This window comes from Pezoporus occidentalis, unplaced genomic scaffold (assembly GCF_034315485.1).
Source record: "Pezoporus occidentalis ecotype Australia unplaced genomic scaffold, CSIRO_AGI_Poc_V1 ctg68, whole genome shotgun sequence".
Classification (NCBI taxonomy): Eukaryota; Metazoa; Chordata; class Aves; order Psittaciformes; family Psittacidae; genus Pezoporus; species Pezoporus occidentalis.
The window spans coordinates 5,056,318-5,083,975 of NW_026916030.1; the positions used below are offsets into that span (position 1 = coordinate 5,056,318).

The following is a 27,658-nucleotide window of genomic DNA, read 5'->3' on the forward strand; positions in this document are numbered from 1 at the left end:
ATGCAATTGCTGTCACAAGCAAGACCAGGTTTCCAATGAGCCTTGTTCCCATTGACGAGCAAGCAGTTCCCTGTGCCAGGACAGGCTTATTGAGGGGATTAGAAAACAAACGAGCGGGGTTATAACCCTAAACCATCACTGAGTAACTGCAGGACCTCGGGCACACCATTCACCATCTGCCCTTGTTCCCTTCTCATCCTTTTTCAATCTTTTGCATCTTTGTTAATCAAGGCAGTACCTCATTTCAGAGCCTGCTTAGCACCTGGATATGTCCTTCCCTCAAGATTTGCTGGGAAGGCTGAATGTGATGTGAAAACAGGAAATAAGCGTGGACAACCAGAAATGAGGGAGGGAGCAGCCAGAACTGTCTGAGGAAAGAAACCACAGATCATTTTATAGCAGAAGAGGAAAATACAACAGCAGCTGAATTGTGGAACACAAACAGTTATCAGGAAGATGAACAGCCCCATCCCTGGCAGTGTTCAAGGCCAGGCTGGATGGAGCTTGGAGCAACCTGCTCTAGTGAAAGGTGTCCCTGCCCGTGGCAGGGGGTTGGAACTGGAGGAGCTTCAAGATATTTTCCGACCCAAACCAGTCTGTTATAACAATTTATGCTGAAAAGTTTAAAGTCAAATCTCTGATTTAAACCTCACCGAAAACAAGAGCAAAGTGACTCAAAAGAGATGACGACGCAGTCTTTATTCTGTGCATCTTGTTTCTCTCCTGGCTTTTCAGAGCCAGATCAAAAAGGACATGGAAAAGATGCTGCTGTCTAGCTCTTGACCACCTACACAGGGAAGCTGGTTTTGGACAGAGTCTAAGGGGAGGTACCAGGGTTAGAAGAGGCTTCCAACAGACAAACACAGGTTTTCCTCAACATTGATTTATTTTTAAATATACTACGCAAGAGAGACTGGAATAAAAAATAAATCAAAACAACGAAAGAGAGAGAAAAGGAAGAATTGAAAGTCGTGTACAGAAACAATCCGTACTGGACCAAATTCAAGGGGAAACAGCCCCCTTAGGTATCACAGAGACGAAGGACAGAGCTATTTACACACTGTAAAAAAGACAAGTCTACAAAAGTGTGTAATAACGAGATACAAATGTATAATATAGTGGCACAATATGTTATCAAAGTAAAAACAGTACCTCCAGGAAAGAGACAGTCCAAGGGTTGGGCTGGGGTTTTTCTCCTTACATTTTTCAAGGCAGCCTGTGGCAGAAGTGTGTATTTTCCTTTGACCATTTGTCATGTGTTAAGTCATGGCTGTTTGTGAGGGCGAGAAATGGCGTGAACACACACGAGTGAACTACTAGAAATCATATACAAAAACAGTCCCAAAGAGAACAGCATAAAATACAATTGAAGGCAATTAGTGTTTAAGATACACAAGAGGGGTCACAAGAGTTATAGGGGAACAGGAACATGGAAAACGCTTTTTTTTTTCCTCATGTTTGGAACTGTTAAGAGGAGTTAAATTGCACTGTTAATAGCCCTAAACCTTGCTCTTTCACCATTGTCCCAAGTCACAGTTAGTTCCCAGTCGTGTTGCATTAGTTGGGAAGGTCACAGGACCTTGGAAAGGAAGCCCAGGAGTCCTGCTGTCAGCGTTTTGTGGCAGTTTCCTTGGGAGATGCACCTAAGAGAAGCCTCTGCAGTCTTCACAGACCCTTGTTTGATGCTGGATGGAACCGCACCGGCATGAGGGTAGTGATGGTTTTAACCTCAAAGTACTGGCATCTTCATTGGCACAGGCAAGGAGGCATCAGGGCCCCTCAAAGGACAGGTCTCTATGGCAGGGCAGCAGCCAGGTCTCACCTCCCCTGGCAGAACAAAGAGCTGGAAAGTCAATGAGAGAATCAGCAGTTCTCACCCATCCATGATGGGTGAGCTCAGCTGAAACCAGTGCTAGAGGCACAGTGGTGTCTCTGAACCCATCCTGAGCCACCTCCCCTGCTGCAACCCTCCGGTCCTCCAGGCAGCAATGCCTTGCTCAACACCATCCTCCTGCTCCCCGGTCTCTGCAACCCTCCACCCCAAACGCCAGCCTGGTTAACACTGGATATCACAAGAGTGTGACAGCACATCCTTCTTCAGACCTTCAGTGGTCTCTTTTCACTACCAAGGGAGATCCACAAACAGGCTCCTGTGCCACTACATCGGCAAGTGCTGCCTGGAACATTTTGAGCCCAAGCAATTCATCTCAACAGCATTAAGAAATTAATGAAAACAAAACACGAAGGGCATCAGGTGGAATCAGAGGGAGAATTTGAGCAAACATCACTTGTAGCACTCTGTCATTAAAACTCCCCTTACATTAACCATTTCCCCCCTTCCCTCCCGAGCACCAAATCTGTTGCATTAATGTCAGGTAGACATCAGACTTGGGCCAGGCACACCTGCTGCAGCTCTCCCAAGTAACACAGTGGGTATATTGCTATTCAAACACTCATCCATGTGTACAGTGGGGCAGAGGGAGGGGATGAAAATGCATTAGGAAGTTCCTCCTGAGGAGGATGGCATCTCAGTGTCCATCAGTCTGGCTTCAGTCCTAATGGTCTGTCCAGAACAATAAAATATTACTAAAAAGGCATGGTGTGACATCAGCATTTAGACTTGTAGTCCACAAGGCAAGAACTCCACAGATAAGACGATTACAAGTATATGAAACACAGGGAATCTGAGTTAAGAGGGTGGAAAGTGCCTCTTGAACACAGCCCTGCCCTTTGGAGCTGGGGCATCCATTCACAGTCTGTGTCTTTCTCACAGCCCTAAGCTGAACGCCCACAGTCCTTTGCCAGTCCACATGTCGCTCTCTCCACAGTTGGCTTTGGCCCATGGTGATTTTATGTTATTATTATTATTTTGGTTTTTAACCTGGTTTCTGCTACCTCTGAACAATGTCACTGATTTCTTTCACTGAACTGAGAAGTTTGCTAAAGTCCTGGGTGGCTGCAGGCCCGCTGCCAGCCGTTGCTGGGCAGATCTGAAGCTCCCGTAGGTTGTTCTCCAGCTTATTGATGGCCTCCCGAAAGGCAAATTTGTTCCTCATCTGCTGAATGGAGTCCACGTAGCTCACGCAGAAGGTGTAGAGGTTCTTGCCAGCCTCCAGGACAGCGCTGTGGCTTGCCATTTGTTCAGAGTTCTTGCTGATGGCGATCCGCAGGGCCTCCGTGCTTTCCAACACCACCCCTTTAGTGATGGTGCCACTGGCGATCCTCTCCGGGGGCTGCCGGGTCTTTCGCAGCGAGACCCTGGTGGATATGAGAGGGATGAAGGCTGTAGATGATGGCTGGTCCCCACCTGAGGCAGAGGGTACTGCTGAGGAAGAGGCAGCTGGGGTTGCTGTGCTCATCAGCAGCTTTGTAGAGGACTGTGGCTTTGGTACAGAAGGGATCCCCAGCTTTTTCACACCTTCCCCTGACTGGTTTGGCTTGACAGCATCACTGCCTGCAGCCTCTCCAACCTGAGTCAACTGTTTGGATTTCGGCCCAGACACCACCTCTGCTGCTGCTTCATGGCTGGGACTGTGAGAAACCTTCCCAGGCTTGCTGACGGAGGATGAAGAGAGCGGAAGTGGAGGTGCTGGTTTCAGCTTCGACAACTTCCCTTTGTCCTTCCCTGCTGACTCCGAGGTCTGCTTGAGCCTCCTCAGTCGTGGCTCCTCAGAGGAAGCCTTGCTGGCACCCACGAACCCAGCAGGGCTGGGTTTGGCAGCAGAACCTTGGTCCATCGTCACAGTGGTACCTAAGGCACTGGATTTGACTCCATCATCCTTGTGGAGCACGCTGGAGGAAGGAGGGGCAGCAGGTTGCCTACGGCCAAGTTTTGGCGTCAGGGAGGGAGGGCTGGAGCCAGGGCTCGACTCTGCATCTTTGAACACATCATCCGTGGTCTCTTCATTTTTCTTAAGCAGCCTTGGAGGAGGGGTCACTGTTCCCCTGACAGCAATGTCAGTCTTGGTCTCATTTGCCCGCTTCCGAGGCAGTGCTGGCTTCTCACTTTTGTGTCCCCCAAAAGTGGAGGAATCAAACTGGCGTCCTGTGGACTGCAAATCCCGAGGCAGAGTCACAGATTTCCACTCTGTGTCCTTTGCTCCGTGGGGCACACAGGAGGCTGAGCAGGACCTTAAGAAACGCTTGCTGGAGCTGGAACTACTCTCCTCTTCACCAGCCACCCCTCGACTGCTGCTCATCGTGCTGGACTTCTTCCCTAAATGGGGAGATAGAAATCCAGAGTTCCCAGGGACAACCCCGTTGGTGACACCAGCCCCATTGCTTGGGCTCTGGAACTTGGAGGGGTCAGCTGGGTCTGCAGGGGGTGCAATGAAAGCTCCATTGCCAGGATCCCTGCACTCCTCCTCCCCACCTGCCCTGCGGTCTGAGTGGCCATCCATCTCTCTGAAGGAACTGCTCCGTTTCGGAGGGGTAGGGGCAGTCTTCTTCTTCTTCTTGATAAGGGCACTGAAGAGGTTGTGCTTCTTGTCTTTTGGAAGCAGCCTCTCATCTTCATTCAAACTGCTCTCCAGGGCCACCCTCTCCTTCCGTGGGAGTAAGGGGGAAATAGCAGGTTCATGATCCAGAGGATCTGCAAGGGACAGAAAAGAGTCTACTGAGTGCTGCTTCAAGAGCCACAAAAATCAGTTTTTTTCCAGGATCAAACCACTGCAGCACCTGTAAAAGGTGCAGGTTCTGTGAAGAGAGACAACTTCAGACCATGAGTAAAGCAAGTACAGCCACACTCAAGCCTGCACTGAACGTGGTCCCTAATCCTGTATACATTCACTTCTAAGGTGGCTTCTACAGGATTTGGCTGCCAAACTACTTTCCCTGTAGGCTTCTGATTTAAACAGCGACAGACAAACACGAAATGTTTATGTTCAGATTTCCACCCTCATATCTGGAGACTTGTCTAAACATCACACTGTGAAGAAGATAAATATTAAGAGACTTTCAGTCCCTGAGCTGTTGCTGTCTTTCGAATAGCTGACCATCTGAATTAATAAGACATCTCTGTAACCCACCTCCATCCCCAGCCTCCTTGGGCATTTAAATTCTGATACTCCTAACCTCTTTTCCTAACATTATCCTTTGTGGGGAATGGAAATAACTTTTTCACAAGCAGGAATCATGGCACCCTTTGACAGCTGAACACTGCAGGTCCTACCACCATGACGAAGGCTAGCTTCGTGTAATAATGGAGGGAAGTGGCAATAGCAGCCTCCTCCAGCAGCACTGCTCCAAAAGGAAATGATGGGTGACCCTTTCTCCACTTACAAGAGGTGTTTAAAAATGAATAGTGGCTTATAATAAATTTATATGGAGTCCTGAAGGTCCCTGTATTTGACTGACAGGGGGTCTCATTCCCAGACCAGGCACTCAGATGGCATTATAATTCAGAGGAGCAATGCCTTCAGGGCACATAGACATTACAGCTCAACTAGGCAGCAAGAAGGCAGATGAGGCAGAGTCATAGGGGAAAAGGAGGATGCTTCTTAGTCACATATTGGTGATTATCATGCTCTGGGTAGGATTTTGGCTGAGGAAGGGATTCTGGTGGAGAAGAGAGAATGGAAGAAAAATAGCTGTGTACTCTGAGAAGACAGTACGCTTCTACAAGACCTTACTGTGGAGATTCACAGAAAACTAGCAGCTTGCACAGAGGATCAGCTTCCTTGCTATGGAAACACTGACAATAGAAGGGGGAACTGCAATGGAACTTTAATGTGAAATATTTTCTTTCACAATAAAGAGTGAAATGATTCCCAGCATAATGTTAAAATCATATTATTCCTGCTGCACCTGAATCTCTCAAAGCCCTTAAGTATTTAAATGAAGTTATTTTACTTCAAAGCTTGTAATAGTAGGCAATTATATTTCCTATAGATGGTAAATAACCTTCTTAAGTCACTGATACTTCCTTTTTTCCAACATTTTACAACCCCTCTTTTTTCCTCTCTTTGCCTGGATGTACATCTGCTACTGAAACATGTACTTCTAGGTGAATGTGACATTACACAAAAAAGGTCAGTCACATGAATGGCCAGAGAAGGCAGCCTCAACAGGGGATGGAAAATACACTGCCTTTTGTTTTACCTTGTTATTTTCCAAATGAACTAGATACAAGTCTCCTGTTTACATGCTGCATCTTATCACTGCTTCTATTACCTCAGAAGGGAAGGCAAGTGCTTGAAGGAACGGATTGAATGAGAGTTTAATTTTATAGAAGATTCTGTAAATACCTTTCTGTCCCTTGCTGAAATTATATTTGGTACCTGCCAAGAGTAATACTCTTCAGTGCTGCAAGTACAAATCTGGTAGGATGGAACAGTGAAGAAACCTCCCTTATGGGGTTTGCTAAACCTGAGCAATCGTCCTGCTTTAAATAATGCAACGTGGTAGTGTAAAGTGGCTTGAACACAGCAGATTACCCAACACTTGGATGCAGTGGGAGACCCCACTGATAGCTCCTAACAGGGAATTGGGAGAGGATATGATCAGAGAGTTCTGTGCTCAGGCTCTGGTCTAAAGGGAGCTGCAGGCAACAGCTATTAAGTTAAAAGAATTCCTAGGGCTTCTCTAAGCAACGGCAGGTATAGTGCCGATCCCGCTGCAGTTAAGGACTCACACTCTCAGCTGCTGGATCTGGTCCCAGGATTAGCAACCTACCCCTGCAAAAGATAATAAAAGGAGTTCTGAACCCGTGGAAGCAAGCTCAGCAGCCTGTCACCCAGAAGCACAATACTGGTACGGAGAGATGGCACCTGTTATTAGGCACAGCTCTGCCTAGGTGAAGACTTGGAGCAGGACACACATTTTATTTCCCTCTGTGTTTCCTGAAGGAATAATGACTTTAATTAAAACTTACCACACTCCCCCTGGCCTCGAGCATGTGCAGCCTCCAAGCCCTCGTTGGCATCTTTGCTTTCAGCAGCTCTCCTCGATGTTCGTGTTTTGGTTGGTAACTCTGGGGCTTGCAGGAAATTGCTCACTACGCTCCTCATGCCCTTCTTTCCCAATTCCTTCTCCACCTCTGCAATACACAGAAGAAAAACAATCACTACAATCCACAGAAGATAAAAAGCCCTACTGCGCTGTTCAGAGTTAACAGCACAAGAGAAAAGCAAACAACACAAAGCAGAGGTTCTTTGAGGCTGTTCAGCCACTTTGCCCTTTAAGATCAATCGTACGCCCAGAAACAAAGCCCTCATATAAACGCACCTCTGCTTTCTATGCTGCTTACACCAGGCAGTACATAACCTAGCACTGAGTTTCACTGCAAAACAGCTTAGGAACAATGTGGCCCTTTTCCCATCCCTGGAATTGCTGGTCCAAGAGGAACCCACACCTACCATCCGATATGCTGGATTCCTGAAACATGGTTTCAAAGGCCTGATGGATCTCAGCAAAGGAAGGTCTATCGGAAGGGCTCCACTGCCAGCCTGAAAGAGAAACACCACCACTCAGAACTTCCCACCAGCATTAGGCATTCAGTGCACTGCACCAGGAGGAGCTGGCTTTGCAGTTCCCTTTTTATAAAATGAGTGAGAGAAAATACTGACATGGGAATGTGGTTCATATGGGTGCCTGCAACCACTTCAGCTCAGTGATGGTTGCAGACACCTAGCACCCTTTACATCAGGTTCCCATGGCAGGATAGAACAGCAGGTGATGAGCACTGCTGGAAGAAAATAAATGTACCGCACTAAGTCACGTACCAAAGGGCCACAGTGGAAGAATAACAGCCAGTCCTGCAAGAAGCCTAATAAAGCTCCTGCTTCATCCTTACAGCACAAGCTTTTCTTTAAGTTGTCAGGGAAAAGGAGACAAAGAAAACAGCGAGATGAACAACACACATCTCCCCCAGGCCTGTGTGCTCCCAGTAGAGAAGAATAGTTGGTTTCATCATGTGTTCATCTTCTGGGGAAAGCAGCTTGAACCAAACATTTCTACACAACTGGCAGGGGGTTCTTCATGCCTTGATCTATGTGGCCAGATCCTGGCATTTTTACTGCACTTCTGCAGAGCTAAAAAGCAGCATTTGCAGGCCTGAGGAACACTTACATGCTCTCATGAGTTCATAGACTTTCTCAGGACAGCCTTCGGGGCGCTCCATGCGGTAGTCTTTCTCCAACAGCTCATAGACTTGAGACAGGTCAATGCCAGGGTAAGGGGACATACCGTAGGTTGCAATTTCCCACAGCAGAACGCCAAAGGCTGCAGTGGAGAAAGAAAGAACCAAAGAGAAAGGGGGATAACATAAATCAATAACCTTTGTTTTCATCTTAAATGTGAGAGAATGTTTAGTGGGACTAGTTACTAAACAGTGCTGCACACTTAAACCAGCTCCGGGTGGCTCAGATCCCATGCTCAGCAGCAGCTTAAACGTTAAGGAAGCGTAACAAGCCTCTTCGTCAGCACAGACAAGTCTCCTGCGATATGACAGGGTAGAATTAGACTAATTTTCAATGTATCAGTTGTCTCAAACCTGAATGCCTTGAGATCCTTCAAGTCCTATTAAAGGCACAATTAAGAGACTTCACAGTGGATTAGTTGAAAGGGTTTCACTGCTGCACTGCAGTCTCTCCCTCAGTTTGACAGCTCCTCTCATCTGCAATCTCTCCCTAAAGGACTGGCACGCTTTAATAGCTCACTGGTTTTGGGGTGCCCTTGTTTAGCTGCAGCATGATCTAGAGGGGAAACCCTGGAAGCAGCATGAGAAGGAAGTTCCAGCAATTGCTACCGACAAGACAGGGCGAGGCTGAGACAGTTTGGGCACAGGGAAAGCTGAATGGGAAAAGGGAGAGTACAAAAAGGGTCTTGAAACAGGCATTCAAGTCCCCAAAGTCGATGGGGATGCAGGTCAACCCCAGGGTCAGGCAGCTAACCCAGGAGTCGAGCACACAGAATAAGCTCAACAGCAGTTCAACAACCTGCATGTAATTAGTTCAGTCACCCTATTCTGTTCTTAACCTGAAGAGAAAGCGATTACAATTCTGCATAAGTAAGGAAATCACATCACATTACATGGTAACACCACCAAGGGCAATTTACATTAGACATTTCTGTGCACGATTTTCTTTGATTGCTGTCTGGAGGCACTGAGGTGAAAGCATCTAAACTCTGGCGTGCCCAGCAGCAGCCATAGCCTCTGGGGACAGCTGGCTTGCTCTAATCAGATCTCAAAGTCCTCTGCCCAAGCTCTCACCACGCGAGGTTACGTTAACCCTAATTAAAGATATCCAATACTCCTTTTGGATCTTTCTTCTCCAAGTACTCTCCTATTTGAATGAAACAGGGATCCTGCAGCCACCGCAGTGATACAGCAGCATCCATCCCTGAGACTGTAGCAGATATCAGGAGCAGCCAACACCACCGTATACAAGTCCAAAACAGAAGAAACACCCTGGTCAGCAACCACATACTCCTTGGGGGCTCTTTTGGGTTTCCTCCCCTGCCTATCAAACATTTAGCATCAGTTTCTTCAAAATAAAGCCTTTCTTTGCAGTTCTCCCCAGACTCCAGAAAACTTCATGGCTGCTTCACCACTGTCTGTGGTTTTCTATATAGAAGATGCTCAGGATAACATTTTCCAAGTGCCTTTGGGACCACATCCCACAGACTTCTATCTCATGTCACTGGGCACTTTTGAGGATTTGACCAAGCTATGGCAGAGATACAAAACCCAAAGAAAGGCTGATTAAAAGTACAATGAGTTTTTCTGCAGTCGGATTTGATAGAATATAGCTCCATTTAGTTAAGCCTACGCTTATCACCAGCACCTCAGGGCTCTTCAATAACCATTTGTCATCAAATTTTCACTGATTCTTCCTCATCTCATTCTAAAGATTATTCTTTGAAAATGCAGAAAGACGAGCTTGGAGCTATCTCCAGACAGATACACACACAGTTGTGGAGGTTTTTTTAATGCAGAATGAACCAGGTTCTTGCTTTCCTCCTTGAAATAGAAAGCTCCTGGCTGTACAACAGCATAGTGCTTCCTAGTCCTGTGCCTATTAAGGCAGTAGTACTGGTGCCCCCAGCCCCATTTCATACATTTCTATAAGCACTACAGTATCCTTTATTTTCATATTTGCCAATGAATCAAGCACAAAAAGCCAGGCTGGCATTCTCAGTGCTCCACTCAAGGACTGACTTAGCAGAGATTAGTTCCTGCACCCTGACAAGCTCATGGAACAATAGGGCTCAAACCAGGGAACGTGCTCCCTCCTGAAATGTTCAGCAGCGTCCTCAGCTCACAGCCCTGGACAAGATGACAATAATCTGCATTAATTCATACATGCAAAGTCTTACCCCAGACGTCGGATTTAATGGAGAACTTGTTGTAGGCCAGGCTTTCTGGGGCAGTCCACTTGATGGGGAACTTTGCTCCGGCATGGGCAGTGTACGTGTCGCCTGTCATTAGCCTGCTGAGGCCAAAATCTGCCACCTTCACCAAGTGGTTCTCCCCTACAAGGCAGTTTCTGGCAGCAAGATCCCTAAAAATAAGAGCAAAACCAGGCAGTGAGAAGCCTATACCATTTCACTTTCAGCAACAGCAAGGAAACTTGCCGTTCCCAAAGAAACCTGGGCCTGGGTGATTATTTTTCATACACAGAAATTATGTAGTTCTGCACATCTATGTAAGAGGGAAAGTTATTTTCCATTCCAGCTCTGTAAGACTGTCATCCAAACTTTTTCTTTCTCTTTTTTTTTATTTAATTTGAAGTGAAAGCTTCAAGAAGCCCCCTCACTTTCAATAAAAGCTGCCACCCTCAGGATAAAAATAATTTAAAGAAATGTCAGTGCTCAAGTTATCAATAGCTGAGGATGAGCACTGAATAAACCAAGTCTCACTGCCTCACTTCTTGCCCACCTCTCCAGCACTTCGGTCACCCCTGCCAACACCAGTCACTCTCCAGAACTCCTGTTCCAGGCCTTGCTCGAGCACCAGGTTTAGCTCCCAGCAATGCTCTTCCTCCTCCAAAGGATACCACGTTTTACAGCACAACCTTTTCATAGCTTGTTCTGGCCTTTTCAAACCTGTTGTAGCCCCTGCTATCAGTACTTGTGTTTTTAAAGACCTGAGCAAGAAGCAAATTGAGCTTTTCCTCCACATTTTTTTACCTGCCTTTGCCTTGGCAGGCAAGAGATGTGCACGGTGCATTTACTGCTTCCCTGGCTCATAAATGCTGTTAGAACCCCCGGAAATGCTTCTGGAGTGTAAAAACACAAAGCACAAATACACTTCTCCTAATAGCAGGCTTTGTTAAGTATCCCAAATTATGTCACATTGAACTAAAAATTGATTCTACCAGCAGGCTCGAGTGAGATCTTTAGATACGAGCCAGACACTGCTGCTTCTTTTGCTTGTTCTGCTCAATTGGGATAAATAAATAAATAAATAAAAGCACGTCTTACTACATACCCATTAATTTTTCACAGTGTTTTTGAATACACCTTCTTATCAATGCTTGATTACTACAATGTGTGCCTAAATAAAAGCTCCTCTTCATAATCAAATTCCTCCTCCTTCCCGATTCATTAAATGAGGTCACAGCCCAGCATTTGAATCCATGGATGTGAATTGTGACAACACTCTTAAAATAATTGGGTAGGTGGGTACGGGGGTGGCTGATAAGGAAAATCACTACTATTTATTTTAGATAGATGGATCATCAGAAATAAGAGGAAATGACATTAAAAGGAGAGCAGATAAATGGGATTCATACAAAGCAGTTTATAAAGTTTGCTTCCTACAGGCTGAAGGGGTGAAATACATCCAAATCAAAGGCTGGAAATTTTTAATTGCCAGAATCACCGTTTGCTTCACTGACTGACAGACGCATTTAAAGAGGCCTTTCAGGCAGCAAAGGCAATGCATGACTTGGAGGCGCACCTACAACTTTACACGCGATCTTCATATCTGTCTCTATGAAAAAACGTGTGCTAATTTCACATTGCAGTTAATTGGGCAGGAAAGGTCATGCTGTGGCAGAGGCAGCATATTGTATAAAGCTCAGCGCCTCTCAAACCTTGGCGCAGGATGTGTCATTATATTGCTAGGAGGCCATTTCTACAGATGAAGAACGCAACGCTCCAGCCATAATTGCAGCACACTTAAAGGTCAGAGTCTCCAAGACTTTTACGACTGCAGAGATGCTTATTAAAGCGAATGTGCAATCTGGACAATAGCGGGAAGCAATCCCTACAGAGGATGGGAAAAACTGAAAGAAATAAGAAAGAACAGAGGGTGAGAAGGCACTAAGAGGGTGGCTTTGCTGCTGTGAGCACGTGCACGCATCCAGCAACACCAGCTGCAGCTGTTAATGGTTGCTAGAATCAAGGAAGAGCAGTATTTTATCTGGTCCATTAAGAGCCCGTTACTTCGGGAAGCATTTACACTTAAGGAAGAAAGTAGTGGTATGTCTTTCACCTGCATCTACTTCAAAGGTAAGAGAAAAACAGAGAGAAAAACAATTAGAAGACCAACCTATAGACAGGTTAATGTACTGTATCAGAACACAATGCACTCGTGTGTTAAATACAGGACACCAAAGTCAATGCCATGGTGATCTGAAAGGCAGGAAAATAAATCACAGGGTGTTTTGTGCTTGAGATTCAGGGGTGCTCACCGCCCTTCCTACCTGTGAATGAAGTTTTTCTTCTCCAGGTACTCCATGGCTGAGGAGATCTGAGTTGCCATGTAGAGCAGCACCACAGCATTCACCTCCTGCCGGTTACACTCACGCAGATAATCCAACAGGTTCCCATACGTCATGAACTCAGTGATGATGTAGAAAGGAGGTTCCCGTGTGCACACCCCTAGGGACCAACATAAAGTTTACAATGAATGTTTCAGAGTATCAGTGAATCTTCAGGTTTTGTCCTCTAGGGCAATTTATACCTCCAGAGGGTGGAAATACAGGGCTCACAGAAAGAATGAGTTCTGCATCAAACTGGTTAATAGAGAAGTTTAATTTCCTGCTTCGAGCTCTGGCAAGTGAAACATTAGGGAGACCAGATCATTAAAAATCATGCATTAGTGGTACAAACTGTGAATTTTGCCAGACAATAAGTGTCTGTATTTAAAGCCTTGGTATGGTAAGCAGCTAATCTGCTCCTTAACATCCATATCACTGCACAAGGGTTTAGTCCAAATCCCTCTGCTTGGTATTTAGCACTTACCTAATAATTGCACCAAGTTCGGATGCTTGATCTCCTTCATTACTGCAGCTTCTTTCAAGAACTCTTCCACCTCCATGGTATCCTCCTGCAGAACAATGGTAAAGCTTTGGCAAGGACAGCATGCACAGAGGAGGAACAGATTTGTGTATGAGGACACAAAAAGAACTGCAAACTGACAACATAAGCCATAGTTCTTTCAAGGTAGTATTTCCCCTGTAGCCACATCACAATGCCAGGGAGTTAAGAACGCTGCGGGTTTTTGTTGGATTTAGAAAATATATATATATTTTTATCATTCTTATTCTAATGGAGCTTTGGGGGGCAAGAAAATCCATATCCCTTTTGTGAAGGGCCTCTCACAGGACCACTCAGCAGTTGAAAAGGAAAAATGTGCTTGTTCTTAACAGGGGAAAAAACCCAAAAAGACAAGAAACAGAAAAGAGAAGAAATAAGAATGAACATAAAAGGAAGGACATGGCACAATCAAACACTCCAGAAGCTGGGTCCCCAGATTCACTGGGTAAGAGCAAGAAATCCTCCCTTCCAGACAGGGAGGCCAATGGCTCCGTAATTGAAAGCACAAGGTTTCCCAGATTTCATTCCTGGCATTTAGAGCCTGACCCATGACGTAACTGCTCTGGGCAGACGTGTCACTACCTATTTGTTGAACGCCATAAAGTTACTTGGCACAACACAAAACCGAGGAAGATGCAATCTTGCTCAAAACATGTATTTTCTGACTCAAATACGACCCAAATGGCCGGAAGGTCGTTCCAAAGAGGTGCAAAAATACAGATCTGTTCCGAAAGCAATGTTTCTTTCTATATCCATATATTTTTTCAGTGATGGATTAATGTTGACAGGCTACATGGACAAAGTGTTTTAAGGAAGGATTGGAAAGGATTTACTGCTGCTGGTGAGAATGATAACAGTGGGCTGCTGCTGCAAGATGTAGCCAGCTCTCTGCTTTGCAGTTAGCAATGGGAACATTTTTCCAACAGCTTCATTCAATCATTTACTATTCATTGCCAATTAACTTGATTGGCAGCTGTGATTTGCTGAACACACTCTGTCAAAACTAATAGCCCAAAGGTCCTTGTGAGCAGAACCTTAAAGTGTTCTCTTTGGCAAAGGAAACTGGGTTAATAATCCAGGTTGCAAAATTACCCTAAATATGCATTTATCTTGTGCATGCTTTACAGGCTCTGAAAGGCTGCTCCTCTGCATAGCTGCTCCACTGCTTCAAATCTCCTACCTCACAGTGACCAAATTGATAGGAAGGACACATACAGAGAACTACTGTAACAATGATCTCTCTGAAAAGCTGATCTCATGCAAAGGACCAAGCTTAACCAGCCTCCATCTTCCACTGCACAAACCCACGGAAGAAGGAAGACAGTTGTGGCTATACAATATATTCCTACCAGAGCACAGGAGCCTGCCATGGCATTAAGAGACATCAGGGCTACAAGTTGCCTCATTTAAAACACAGGCTTCTCTGCTGGGAAAAAAATAAAGTGTAAAAGAGGGAGGGGAAAGGGGAAGGAAGGGGGCCTATAGGGATGCTGGGGAGGGACTCTTCATTACGGACTGGAGTGATAGGACAAGGGGTAACGGGTTCAAACTTAAACAGGGGAAGCTTAGATTGGATATAAGGAGGAAATTCTTTCCTGTTAGGGTGGTGAGGCACTGGAATGGGTTGCCCAGGGAGGTTGTGAATGCTCCATCCCTGGCAGTGTTCAAGGCCAGGTTGGACAGAGCCTTGGGTGAGATGGTTTAGTGTGAGGTGTCCCTGCCCATGGGAGGGGGGTTGGAACTGGATGATCTTAAGGTCCTTTCCAACCCTAACTGTTCTATGATTCTAAGGAAGAGGCAGCCCTAATGAATGCAGACTTGAGATGCACAGTAAGAAATGTGCTGAAGTGACCAGCTCACAACAGTTCAGCCATTAAACGGCCCTCATACTTTGCCCACAGTCACAGCAGGATGCACTGGTGCAATGCTATGCAGGTCATAAAGCTGCACTCCTGCCCCTTTCCATCAACATCAGGTGTCAATCCCACAGAGCGTGTCCTGTCGTAGCAGCAGACCCTTGTGTCCTGTGCAACAAACTGAGCTTCCATTGATACGTTTTACTGGGAAACATCTAGGCACCAAAACATTGTCTAGCACTTCCCAGTTAAATACAAGCGAGGAACAGCGCGTGCTGCTTCGGTTGCTTTCTTGTGTGAACTAGAGTTCTGCGCCAACTATGAGCTACGTTTAGACACTTGATAGAAAACTGAACAACAAATGGGTGTTCGTAAGCATTGCTATTAAAAAAGATGCTGCAAGGATTCTTTTCCTCTTTTAGTTCTTCCATCTCCTTTATCTTATAGAGGTATCTGGAACAGATGGGGAAGGAACAAGCAGAGTCATATAAAGTTTTGAAAGATATTATCTCTGAGGAAAACAGAGTGAGTCACTCGAATGCTTGTGCAGAAGCTGCACAGAGCTTGTTTTCCCCAGTAGAACTGGGATACAAATGGGATTTTAAAGTGTTTCCCAAAACTTTGAAGCAAGCGACAATCCCACCTGTCAAGCAGCAGGTTGATGGATTCAAGGAAGGTAAGATTATAAATTTGCTTTTAAGGATGATTTTAGTATGCATAATTGCAGGTTGAAGTGTTTTCGCAACTCTCTCCTTAGTTATTCTTACATTCCCCAGTGGAACGTGCTGCTCCGTACTACATTATGAAGCACTTTTAGTCATGTTTCATTAAATATTTATTTGATGTATTTGAAACAGCCATGGTATGTATTAAGGTTTCTCCTTATGCACAACAACCTTGATGGGATAACATGCAATCTGCATTTGTTGATGGGTTTTGGAGAGAAGAGAATGAAAGCAATGACTGGCTTGGAGTGAAGTGAGAAGTCTGAAGACATCGAGTATCCTCACACTGCAACCAGAAGCAGGAAAGGAGATGTTATAGCAAAAGATGTTCCAGGAAAGAGCTGCTCTCTCCTTTTCACTGGCATTTGGTTCAACCTGGTCACATCCCAGCTCCTGCACTGCCATGCTCCGGAGTAAGCCCTGCCGGTCCCCAGCGCTGGGTACAAGCAGGGATAACACTAGGTGTCACTCGCTGCCTGTGCGAGCAAGCAGCTGGACTCTCCTCCAGGCAGCAACAGGAATCTTCAAAGCACAAAAAAGGCCAAAATGAAAATACTTCCTGCAACCATAGCAACCCCGAAATACTGCGGTAGCCCCTGCTCAGAGAGTAAGGAAGAAATATTTTCCCCAAATCAAGGAAACGCTCTTCCCCCGACCCTAACGCATCCCCACAGTTCCCTCCACTTCACATTTTCCACTGCAAAAAAAAAAACAGAAAAGAAACAAACAAAATCCCCTGCTCTGTTTGTTTCTGCAAGACCAAACCACATCCCCATCAGAGGAGAGAGAACACGGTGTCAAGTTAACATAAACTCTTATTAAGCAATCAAATGCAATGTGTGTGGATGGTGCCAGAAGATCGCAAGACATTTCTATAAACATAAATGAATTAAGCAATGACCTGATGAACTCCTAAAGCATTATTTGCATTTCAAGAGGCAAGGAAACCAAGGCACACAAATCAGGGAGCAGAGCCAGAAACAGAGCTGATAATCCAGCTCTTCATTAAAGCCACTTATACATTTGAGTGTATTTTAGCTTGGATACACTTTTTCCTCCACTTCTCTCTTTTGAGAAGAAGCAGCTGTGAAGAATTGCTTAAGTCTTCCAGGTACACAGAGAGCTTGTCTTTTGGGAAAGATGCCACGTAAGACACAAAACCAAAGCATGTAAAGCCTCCCTGAAGCACAGCCTTTGGATTTCAAGTTGACTGACTCACAATCCACAATTTTCCCTAAGACACCAGCTTGTGTTAGTGTATCCATCCATGAACAGCTCACCTTTGCCACACCCTGAACGCAAGGCATTAGGACTCTATTTTATTTTGCTATGGTTTCATCTATTCTAAAGTAAAAATTATGCTGTTAATGTCCTCCTTTGTTTAGATACAGGTGTTTTGGGTATCACATAAAACCATTACAGGATCAAGCTCTTACAAAGATACTCTCTTCCAAGCCTACAGCACACAAAGGAAGGGCAGTCACTGACCCAAACTGTTTAACAAAGGCAGCAGCCAGCCTGAACATGCTTTGCTTAACGGAGATGAACTGGAATACTCTGAGATTTGAGTCCTACCTTTAGAGTCTTCACAGCCACTGTAAGGTTGTACTTCTTCCAGACTCCTTCATACACCTCTCCATACTGCCCTCCACCAAGCTTGTGTTTCATGGTGATGTCAGTTCGCTCGATCTCCCATTTGTCATAGTTTGGAGACACACCATAAATAGTGGGCTTGTTGCGTTTGGGTGCTGGGTAGTGCAACGTGGTGATGAGCCCATCTGCGACAGTTGAATGATGATGGACCAGCTCTGCTAAGGTGTTGAAGCGGCTCTCTGAAGAGACATACAGCTAGGAACCAAAGAGAAAGAGAAAGCTCATACACACAATGCACGTTGGAGCATCCATACGCAGAAACTACATTATAAAACTGAGAAAGCAAAGTTGCTTCTACTCGAGCTGCAGCACCATGAGCTCCACAAGCTCTGGAACTAGCTCTCAGAGCTGTGAACAATCAGTGCTTTCATGGGAAGGGTATGGATTCAGGAGAAAACACATGCACTTCACTGAAACAGTATGGGAGGAATGGCTGCAAACAGCATTCGATTGGCATGCTGTTGCTTGAAATGTCTATTTTCAACAGGTTGGTCAGTAAAGACTGTGGGACATTTCCTGGAGAACAGGGAGTTGTCATCCTCAGTGCCTTGATGCCATTATTGCCATCTGGGTTATGACATTTTCGCCTGCCTAAATTCTCCTTGGAGTGTCACTAGCAAACTGGTGGCTTCCCTGCTTTTGGCCTAAGCTTCTGCATAGCATTTTGCATGAAGTTAAGAGAAGTGGTCTGTTCCATTCTTGTGATGGGCACTGGTCAATAACACAGAAGTAAAACCATTACCACTGAATCAAAACCTGCTGTAAGGTTAGATCTGTATTTGTTACCTGCATTTGTTACCATTTCAACATTTACATTAAGATCTATTTTAAGCCTAAAAGCCTTTCCTGATCAAAGAGGTGAAATCACCTTAAAAACAGATGGTCTGAGAACAGAAAAGTGACAACAGGAGAGGTTTGTACAGCTGTGTGGCTTGGACCACCAAGAATTACCCAGTACAACCACAATCTAAACCAAGCCATACCTGTTTGGGAACGACTTCTAGTATTGGCAGTGGTAGAAGCAGTTCACACGTTACATTGAGGACTAAAATATGTAAGCGTGGATGTAGAAAATTATGCTGACCTCCTGGATCACTTGGAGGTATTAGAGAAGTATGGAAAGGGAAGCTGGCCGTGCTTTTATGATGGCTTGTATTGATGATCTCAAAATCTCATTGGAATTAGAGGTATCTGTACTTTGTGTGACAGATTATATGATTTGTTACAGATGGAGAGAGAAATTAAATACATGGCTAAAGGGTTTACAGCAATTCTGCAGCAGGATGGGGAACAGAAGAGGATTACCCTGTCCAACCCACAAGACAACACTCCATGCCTTAAACACACATGAAGTTTTCCATTTACCTTAAAAAACCACATCCACCCACTAAGTGTGCTCATTCTGTAGGCAGATTCTAACCTCTCACTGATCACATCTCAACACTGACTCCTGAAGGCCTGACTTCCCATCAGCACTCCTGGAAATCAGAGTTATGCTGTGTTTAAACCTTCATCTGGAATTTGAAGCACGTATCACAAGAAGACGAAGGAAGGAGCAGCTATGAAGGGCATGCTGAGATGCAGCCCAATGAGTTCACTGCAACCTCCCTTCTCCACTGACCCCATTACCAAGCCTTAACTCAAGCTGCTTGCAGGATAATTTCCCCCAAGAAAACCATCTGGTGCTGCTAACTGTACTCATACAGAGGTTACAGACTCAGCGTTTCTGCAGTGCATGAGGCTATGTAGGGACTCTCAAAGTTTGCTTCCTGGAGATCTAAAACACAAGTTTCACCTCCACATGAGGAAGAACTTTACAGTGAGAGTGGCAGAGCACTGAACAGGTTGTCCAGGGGGGTTGTGGAGCCTCCCTCTCTGGGGACATTCAAAACCTGCCTGGACATGTTCCTGTGCAACCTGGTCTGGGTGGCCCTGCCTTGGCAGGGGGGTGGACTAAATGATCTCCAAAGGTCCCTTCCAACCCCAATGATTCTGTGGTTATTTGGGTAATCTTTATACATCAACAGTCAAACCATAACACCAGTCCTGTTCCAAGGGGCTCTGCTTGTACAAACGGGCTGCCCATTGCAGCTTCTGCCACCAGATCACACCTCTCTCTCCTGTGTTTTACAAGGATGATTAAACTGCTCCACGCAAACCTCCAGTGCATCTTTACCATGATGGGACTCCCCCTCCCCAGGCAACAGACAAAACTGAACAGCCACACCAAAAAAACATCCATGAAGGTCCATGACAAAGGTGCAAGTCTGCATCCAGGTCAGCGGCTGGGGGCTCCAAGAGACTCAAACAGGTCATGCATCCATCACCCTGAATGCTGAGGATAGCAGGACTGGAGGAACTGGAAGGACAACGCTGTTTATTCAGTTGGGTTACTCAATAGGAGGCTTTGCCTCAAGTATTATCAAGTCAGGAAAACCAAGTCCTGTGCACCACGGAAGTGGTTTACCAGATGACTAGCTGGACTGTGCCAGCCAAATCAAGAAAGGTCATTTTGAATGCCTTCCTTAAAAAACAACCAACCAAAACATTAAAAGGTAGTCCAGAAGAATACAACCCATTAAACTGGGAAAGAAAGTAAAAATACCCTGAGGATTTTATGGTTTTAAGTTGTTGAACCCCGATGCATTCAGTATGAACAGTGCTAAATCTAAGGTGTACACATTTCCAATCTCTTCCTTGTCCCTTCCATTTTCCTCCAGGAAAAAGCCTGGGTACTGCTGTGTGATGCATGGCACATCTCCGTGCTGAGCAGCAGCTGCTCCACATGTCCCTCTAATACCTCTTTCTCCCCTTAGTGCGTTCTCTCAGTCACAGGATATGGTCCACCAAAGCCATTCATCCTTACTGCAGCACTTGCAGACACTAAATTCCCTGGACAAGCTGACTAATGATACAGCAGGCTGAGAAGGCCTCAGGTGCTCAGGGAGTTGAAGGTAAGAGCTTTCCTCCATCAGAGCCATGCTCTGCTGTGAAGTGGGTAATAGAGTGTGACATGAGCAGCTTGGAGCAAGGAACCTGCTCCAGCAGTCTCTATTTTGCACAGGGAAAAGCAAGGGATATTAGCTGTTTCTCTTCCTAGCTCCTCTGCTTCGACAGCTGGGGACAGGGCAGCAGAAGCAGTAGAGCAGGCAGCACGCCTGCCTCTAAGCTGTCGCAATTCACTGCTTGGCTCATTAACACAGATTGAAACCAATGCAGTTTAACACCACAGCACCTGAGGCAGGGATGTGGCAAACTGCCCCTTCTGCAGGGATGGCAAACTGCCCCTTCTGCAGGGATGGCAAACTACCCCTTCTGCAGGGATGTGGCAAACTGCCCCTTCTGCAGGGATGCTGGGCCTTGGAACGGCAACCAGGAGGAATGGGGCTACCTCTTCATTTGCCCCTGCCTGAGGAGCCAAAGCCCAGGAACCACAGCTCTCTGTCATTGCCGCTTTTCCATTTTGTACTTCCAACCCTCACGAGCTGCAGATCTGCTTTAGTGAACTGTACTGACCTGCACCTTTGCTCAAAAACACCAGTTCATCAACACTGTGGAAAATGAACAGTTAACCTGGCTAAGACAGACCTGAAGAGCTTATTGTACCTCTGCAGAACTTGGTTTTGGGGGATAAAAACAGCTCTGCTGGGATGAAAGCCTTCATATGCCAAACCCTTTTACAGCTAAAACAGAGAACACGTGCTACCACCTCACAGACACATGCTTATTTACACCAGCTGAAGGAGGCCCGGGTTCAAGATGTTCACATGTGAACACTGCTTGTCTGCCAGCATCCATGTGAATAGAAGGGATATCAACTAGGGAGACAGGAGGAGGAATAATACCCCAGATTGCCATGTAGTTCTTCAAGTATGCTGCACGTCAGCATTTCCCAGTGCAATTTTGACCACAGAGTGTGTCTACATGGGAGGGAAAAGGAAGAATAAAAACACCGTAACTTGGAAATACTTTGCTTTAAATAACATGGTCAGAATTGTCTCACAGTCTGTTTGCTAATGCAAATGCAAAGCATTTCACTACTGAATGGTATCTGTTCATTTTATTAAAGCTTTTAGACTGATGAGTCTGATAAATAGGAAATATCCATACTGGTTCCCTCTGTTCTCATATGAAAGATTCTGCTGTCGCCACTGCTGTAAGACCACAGCTCTCGCAGAACAAAGGTAAATCAGCCACGGTGGGCCCCTGCTATACTTGATTCTTAAATATCGTTTTTTGTGGAAGTACTTTAATGGCATAGACTCTGTCATCTACGAGATGCTGGCAAGAAGAGCCTCAGCAGCCTTGCTCCAGACTCACACTTCAGCTTCTGCACAGGATCTAAAGAGACACTGCTTAAAATAGATTTGTTTAAAAAAGAAAAAGATTTTCCAATCTCCAATGCCAGTAGAAATGTTTCTGTGAAAATCTAAACAAAAATCTGTGGAAAACTACACTTTTATCCTAATATATCTCTGCAGCATCCACAAAGCGTAGCATTGCAACACTGCCACAGCACATAGCTAGCTAGGGGGGGAAACGAAGAAACTAGAGACAGGGCCCATATAGAAGTGAAAATGCCTACCCGTATCCAATGTTCACGCTGAAATACTGTAGAGAAATCAAAACAGTAGTTAAAAATACTGCAGAATAGCTCAGAAAGCATTCTGCCTCTAATAAGTACAAGATTATTAGCAACAGGCACTGACTTTTCTGATTTGGCAGTCAAAGAGATTATCTTTTGAATGTGTGGGATAAGAATCCATCCTCAGGATCTCTCATTAGTGTTATCTATTCATTTCACCTCTGATGTAACTCTAGTATCTCCTACCCTAAAGTGTTTCACAACTGAGCTGTATTATAGCTCATCAGAAGTTTTCTAAAGGAGTAAAACTGTTTTGTCACAGCCATGTTGAAATCTCCCAAGTTTATTATAACTGCAGATGATGAACACTGTGATCAGAGCTCAGAACTGATCAATTCAAGTGCTACTGCTTGACCTTGTGCAGTCAGTGGACAAAGTACACAGGGAAGGTTTTCTTTCGTGGTTTGGATAGCCTGCAGCCTACCTTTCCATCAGATGCAGTGTTTATTCTGTAGTGGTACACCCTTCCTTCGTATCGCAGTGAAATAGATCTCTGTCCTGGACTGCTCTCACTCTCCCGCACAAGAAAGCTGCCGTTGATACCGCTGCTCAGAAGGTACTCCGCAGCGTTACGTGACACTGGTCCATGATACCAGGAATGCTTCTCCAAACTATTCACTGGGGTGATGTAATTGCTGGGTACCCAGCCTTGTCCATTCTTTGTTTGGGCCTCGCACCATTCCCCATTATGATTGTAGCCCAGGACACGGAGCTTTTCACCTTGGCACAAGAAGAAAATACATTCAACACATGGCAAAGCTGGAAGCTGAGCACAACGATTGGTTCTTTGTGGCTAACAGGTCATGAAATAGTCTCCTACAGGAGAGCATGTGTGTTTCTTTAAGCTTGAGTAGTCCCCTCGAAGCCAAATGAAGTCACACACATGCTTCAGGAGCTTGTTAAGCTCTCGAGCAGTTCTGCACCAGCTCTGACATGGCTTGAGCTTAAAAACTTAATCCAGCAAATTTTGTTTGAGCTGAGTTGGCTTCATGGGGCTGGGAGAGAACAGGACTGGTTAAACAGTGTATAAGCATTTCAATTAGCAAGGTAAGCAGATGTGACTTGGAGTACACATGAGGAACAGGACTGAGTAAGACAATGCTGTATCGGTACAGTCATTTTCATACCGGGACTGAACAATAAAATTATCGGGGCCAGCGTCTAAAACCAGCTTAGTTTAATATCTCAATCCCTTTCTTGCCCGATGCAAAAACTTCAGACAGTTTGTAAGATATCTGTATTTGTTTAAGAAGAATTCCCCCAGTGAAACAAAAATTCCTGAGGGTTTAGTGCATAACTTATTCCACAGTGACTTCCATGCCTAAACACCCTCCCAGCACCATTCTGCCCAGCTACCTTACCTTTAGTTATGCTGAGAGTGTTGTCCCCACTCGCCACAAAATCATACAGTGCAACAAAGAGATGGGGGTCATTTTCACTAGGGCAGGACAGAAGGTTTTCCTTGGAGTTCCAGCGAGCTGCTTCGCTCAGACCCTGGGGCTCAAAGTCTGACACTACCGGTCTCTGAAGGGCTTCTGGAGGAGGAAGAGAGAAAGAGAGGAGAAAGCAGGTTCATTTTTGCTGATAAAAGCCATCTGGTTAACCCACACACTCTGAGTTCCTCATTTCCATTATTTCTTGACACGTGTACTCCTCATGCATCACAGGACAGACAGCTCTTCCATGCACATCTCCTGCCACATAGGCAAGACACCCTTGTCCCCAGGCTGCCACGAGCCCCCAGCTCCCACTCTCATGACACAAAGGGAAAGCCCCTCTCCCTGGTCCCTCCAGTAAATGCTGCTCACGTAGGCTGTTTGCTGCTTGTAAATCCTCTGGCTCATGCCTAACTGCTGGCATGCTTCAATCTGAAAACAAACCCAAGACCTTTAAAAGGTAAATCCCTTAATTAGGCTATAAATGAAATGGCCACAATGTGCACCAGAGAGAAGCAGGCAAGGCAAGATACAGGAGACATGGTATTTAAGAATGAGATACATCTATTCTTCATGGTATTTTTTTATCATTTCTCTTCTTATTCGAGTAGAAGGCTGTGCCTTTTTAGTTGCCCTCCCTCCTGCTGCTGCTCTTGAAGCAGAGAGCAGCAGTGAGCAGGCTCACACAATGAGCTTTCCACATTTTTTGGAACCCTAAGACACTTCCAGGAAAAGAGACGCCTAAAAACTACGCTTCACAGGTGAGTAAAACCCAACTGCAGAAGGGTTTTGCACACTGCGGCACATCAGGCATGTAATATTCAGGAAGTACCAGGCAAGCCCAAGTCCATCAGGGAATTTTGTTGAGGTTGCTCCCACAAACCCTCCTCTCTGGGCCATGATTCGAGTGTTTGGGGCAGTGATGCTCCAGGTAGTTGTGCCCCCTCACTCTGATGTGCCACTCTGCCCATGGGGAGCTGTGCTGGCACAAACCCGGGACAACAAGTTGGGAAAACCTTGGATTTTTGAGGGGTTATATTCCCTCTGGATGAGTTTGTTGAGTGGGGTCACAGCACCTCACACAAAGCAACGCATCAGTGCGGCTTTCATAGAATCAGATTGGTTTGGGTTGGAAAGGACCTTAAAGCTTATCCAATTTCAAGTCCCCTGCCACCAGCAGGGACACCTTCTGCTAGACCAAGCTGCTTCAAGCCATGGGGACAGGAAACAGCCCTGCTGCACCCAGCCCCTTGCACCATGAAATTGCTTTTCATTGCTCAGCATCAGTCTCCGCCTACTCCCTTCACCCAGTGCTGAATCCCTCTTTGGGATTTGGAGGGATAAATCCAAAGCCAAGTGTTTTCTACATTATCAGGTCACCCAGGAGCACAGTTTGTTCTTTATACTTGTAATACTCACTAGAGGGGCTGCTATGTAGATGAAATCACACCAAAATATGTTTTCAACAGTCATGCTTGCTTGGTCTGGATATCTAGTATAAGCTGCACGAGTAAACCAGTGAAGAACTGATCAGATTGACCCCAGGAAATCAAGTGTGGAGTGGGACAGGACCAAAATACATCTCCCATTGAGGACATGTTAATAAAACAAACCAACCACCACTCAATACAACCCCACAAACAACAGCAAATCCCATTATTTTCTAAGCTTTGATGGTGAAAAGTGCCAATGAAAAAATGAGAACTTGCCATCCTCAGTGTGTTGGTCCAATCACCACTGGTAAAGGTTCTCTGCCCTAAACTCTGAATGATTATTTATGAACATGAATATTACTGTATTCTGTGGAAAAGGTAATACACATGCGGGCAGCGCACAAAACAGCAGTATACACACTTCTGGTCTTGCTTTCCTACCCAAACTGTATCTGCAGGGAGATTTATTTTTATAGTGAATCAGGAAAGTCAAATGATTCTGCTTTCTAAATGATTCCACTGTCAGAAAAGGTGGTGGCCTCTTGGGTGGTGTTTTAAAGCACCCTGATATACTTTCTTCCCTCTCCTGTTTCCTGCAGGAGGATGTGTTTTAACAGCCTGGGTTTGCTTCAAGAGGGACAATCAGAAACAGAAAATCCACTTTCAGAAATTAAGCTATAATCATTTCACCATGAAAACGCTTTGATCCTGTCAAGCCCATTAAGCTCCCTTATCACAGGGTGCTGCAGTGACTGAAGATACTCCAAGGAGTTACACCATCAGTAACACCTGGAACAGCCAGCCAGCAGAGAGCTGCAAGGAGCAGATACACCACCTCAGCAAGGAGCCACGCTGCGATGCTTTCCCCCTAAACCAGCACAATGAGATGGACCATAACCTCCCTCCATGAGGAAGGAAAATGCCTCCACCACAGGGGACCGATTCGACAGGAAGGCAGGAAATCCAAGCCAGGCTCCCCTACAACTCCAGTGCGATCACAGCCCGGCAAAGGAAGGCTCATGCATGGACACGGATGGGGATGCGGGAAGAAAGCCAAGCACTCCACAAGAATCCCTCCCTCCTGCCCAGGCTGTGGCAATGCTGGGCCTGATTCATTACACACGGATGCCAAGGTACGCGCTGGGATTCAGAGCATGAGATAACACAGTGTCAACCACCAAAACCACCCCCAAGCTGCGGTGCAAGGCTGGTTCTGCTTGGTGACATTCCTACCAACACTGACTCAGTGATAACTGTCTGCAAACGCAAGGATCAGCAAGAGCAACACACAAGGGCTGTTAAATAAATGGATGAGAATTTCCTAAGCTGGAAAACCACACAAGTCCCCTGGTGAATACATATGATGCTACACACAGATAGCCTCATATCCTCTGTATCCTTCAAGCCAACTGCACAGCTCTGCCACTGGTACCCCAAACGGAGGTGCACACTGTGCAGGAGAGCACAATGGGGAGATGCAAGACCCAGCTCTTGGGCTGGGGCTGGTATTTCCAGAAGGCAGGAACCCCAAGTTAAGAACTGAGGTAGGGAAGGCGGTGACTGAATGAAGCTTGAAGGGCAGCCAGAAAGGCAGGATGAGGCCCAGAGTCAACACGGAGAAGAGTGTAAAGGAAAGAGCGGAGCTGCGATGACCCGAGCGTAGCAGAAGCTTGATAGACCATGACAAAACACACTTTTAAAGGCCTGGGCCCCAAGAGGAGGCTGTCAGCAGGCTCGGGACACAAACCCACGAAGCGAGAGAAGCAGACAGGACACGTCCATCTGGGAGGCACGTACAGCCGGCTGTCAGCAGTATTCATTCCTAGCAAATCTGCTGAGACATTACAGTCCTTCAGAGCAGGAATGAGACCTTGCTGTTCATACATACTGAGGGTCTTCTTCAACAAATTACAGCCTTTTCACCTCCTACTGCTGGTTTTAACCACAATTTTACAGCACTGCTGAGCTCTCCAATGGGTCAGATTCCTCCTTCATAAATCAGCCTGGCTGCTATACCTACAGGAGGGTATCCTGCCACGGCAGTGGGGCAGGAAGCGAGCGCAATGCAATCTGTTATCTCTGCACTGTGATTCCTTCCACGCATCCACTTTGTCTTCTGCTGTGTCACAGCAAGACTGCAATTCATTACTTTGATCACACTGTGCTCCGGATGGCACCTGGATTCCCAGGAGGAGTCCCAAAGCAGCGCTGTGATTCAGTTCAACACTAACACCGACTAAATGACAACTCTTAATTACACCAGAGCAGACTTCAAAATAAGACAGCAGCAGCTTTTATTTTAAGGTATTAACCATAAGAACATCTTCATTTCCCCTTTAAATTAAGTTTTTACTAGGAGATATTTATGTTTGCACACTACAAGGTTTCATAATGTAACCATCTCCTGCTAATTACTGTTTATATGAAGTCATGAATCACTGCTAGTGACTGTGTAAGAAGTTGTTCTCAGGTATGAATAGCTCTGGTCCAGGCCAACACAAGTAAAATTCCCTTAGTAATTTAAGGGAAGGGTTGGAAAACAGGCAAAAGCATGGAATGACATTCAGCTCCTCCACAGCTGACCGTGGGGCAGTCCCAAGGGAAGAAGAGACCTCCTGTCTCCCAACAGAACAAACATCCTGTG

General features: G+C 45.7%; 1 protein-coding gene across 2 annotated transcripts in view; it reads right to left on the minus strand.

Moving 5' to 3' along the window:
- Positions 1-867: 867 nt before the first annotated feature.
- Positions 868-27,658, minus strand: part of ABL1 (ABL proto-oncogene 1, non-receptor tyrosine kinase) — a 78,036-nt gene continuing 51,245 nt past the window's right edge. For both annotated transcript variants that reach the window (XM_062641353.1, XM_062641354.1), the window contains exons 2-11: positions 23,507-23,680; positions 22,570-22,865; positions 17,423-17,695; positions 13,192-13,276; positions 12,651-12,828; positions 10,318-10,502; positions 8,068-8,220; positions 7,356-7,445; positions 6,872-7,036; positions 868-4,591 (exon numbers count right to left, since the gene is read on the minus strand). In XM_062641353.1, the coding sequence (XP_062497337.1) occupies positions 2,892-4,591; positions 6,872-7,036; positions 7,356-7,445; positions 8,068-8,220; positions 10,318-10,502; positions 12,651-12,828; positions 13,192-13,276; positions 17,423-17,695; positions 22,570-22,865; positions 23,507-23,680 (3,299 nt within the window). In that variant the 3' untranslated portion in view covers positions 868-2,891. The remainder of the gene's footprint in view (positions 4,592-6,871; positions 7,037-7,355; positions 7,446-8,067; positions 8,221-10,317; positions 10,503-12,650; positions 12,829-13,191; positions 13,277-17,422; positions 17,696-22,569; positions 22,866-23,506; positions 23,681-27,658) is intronic.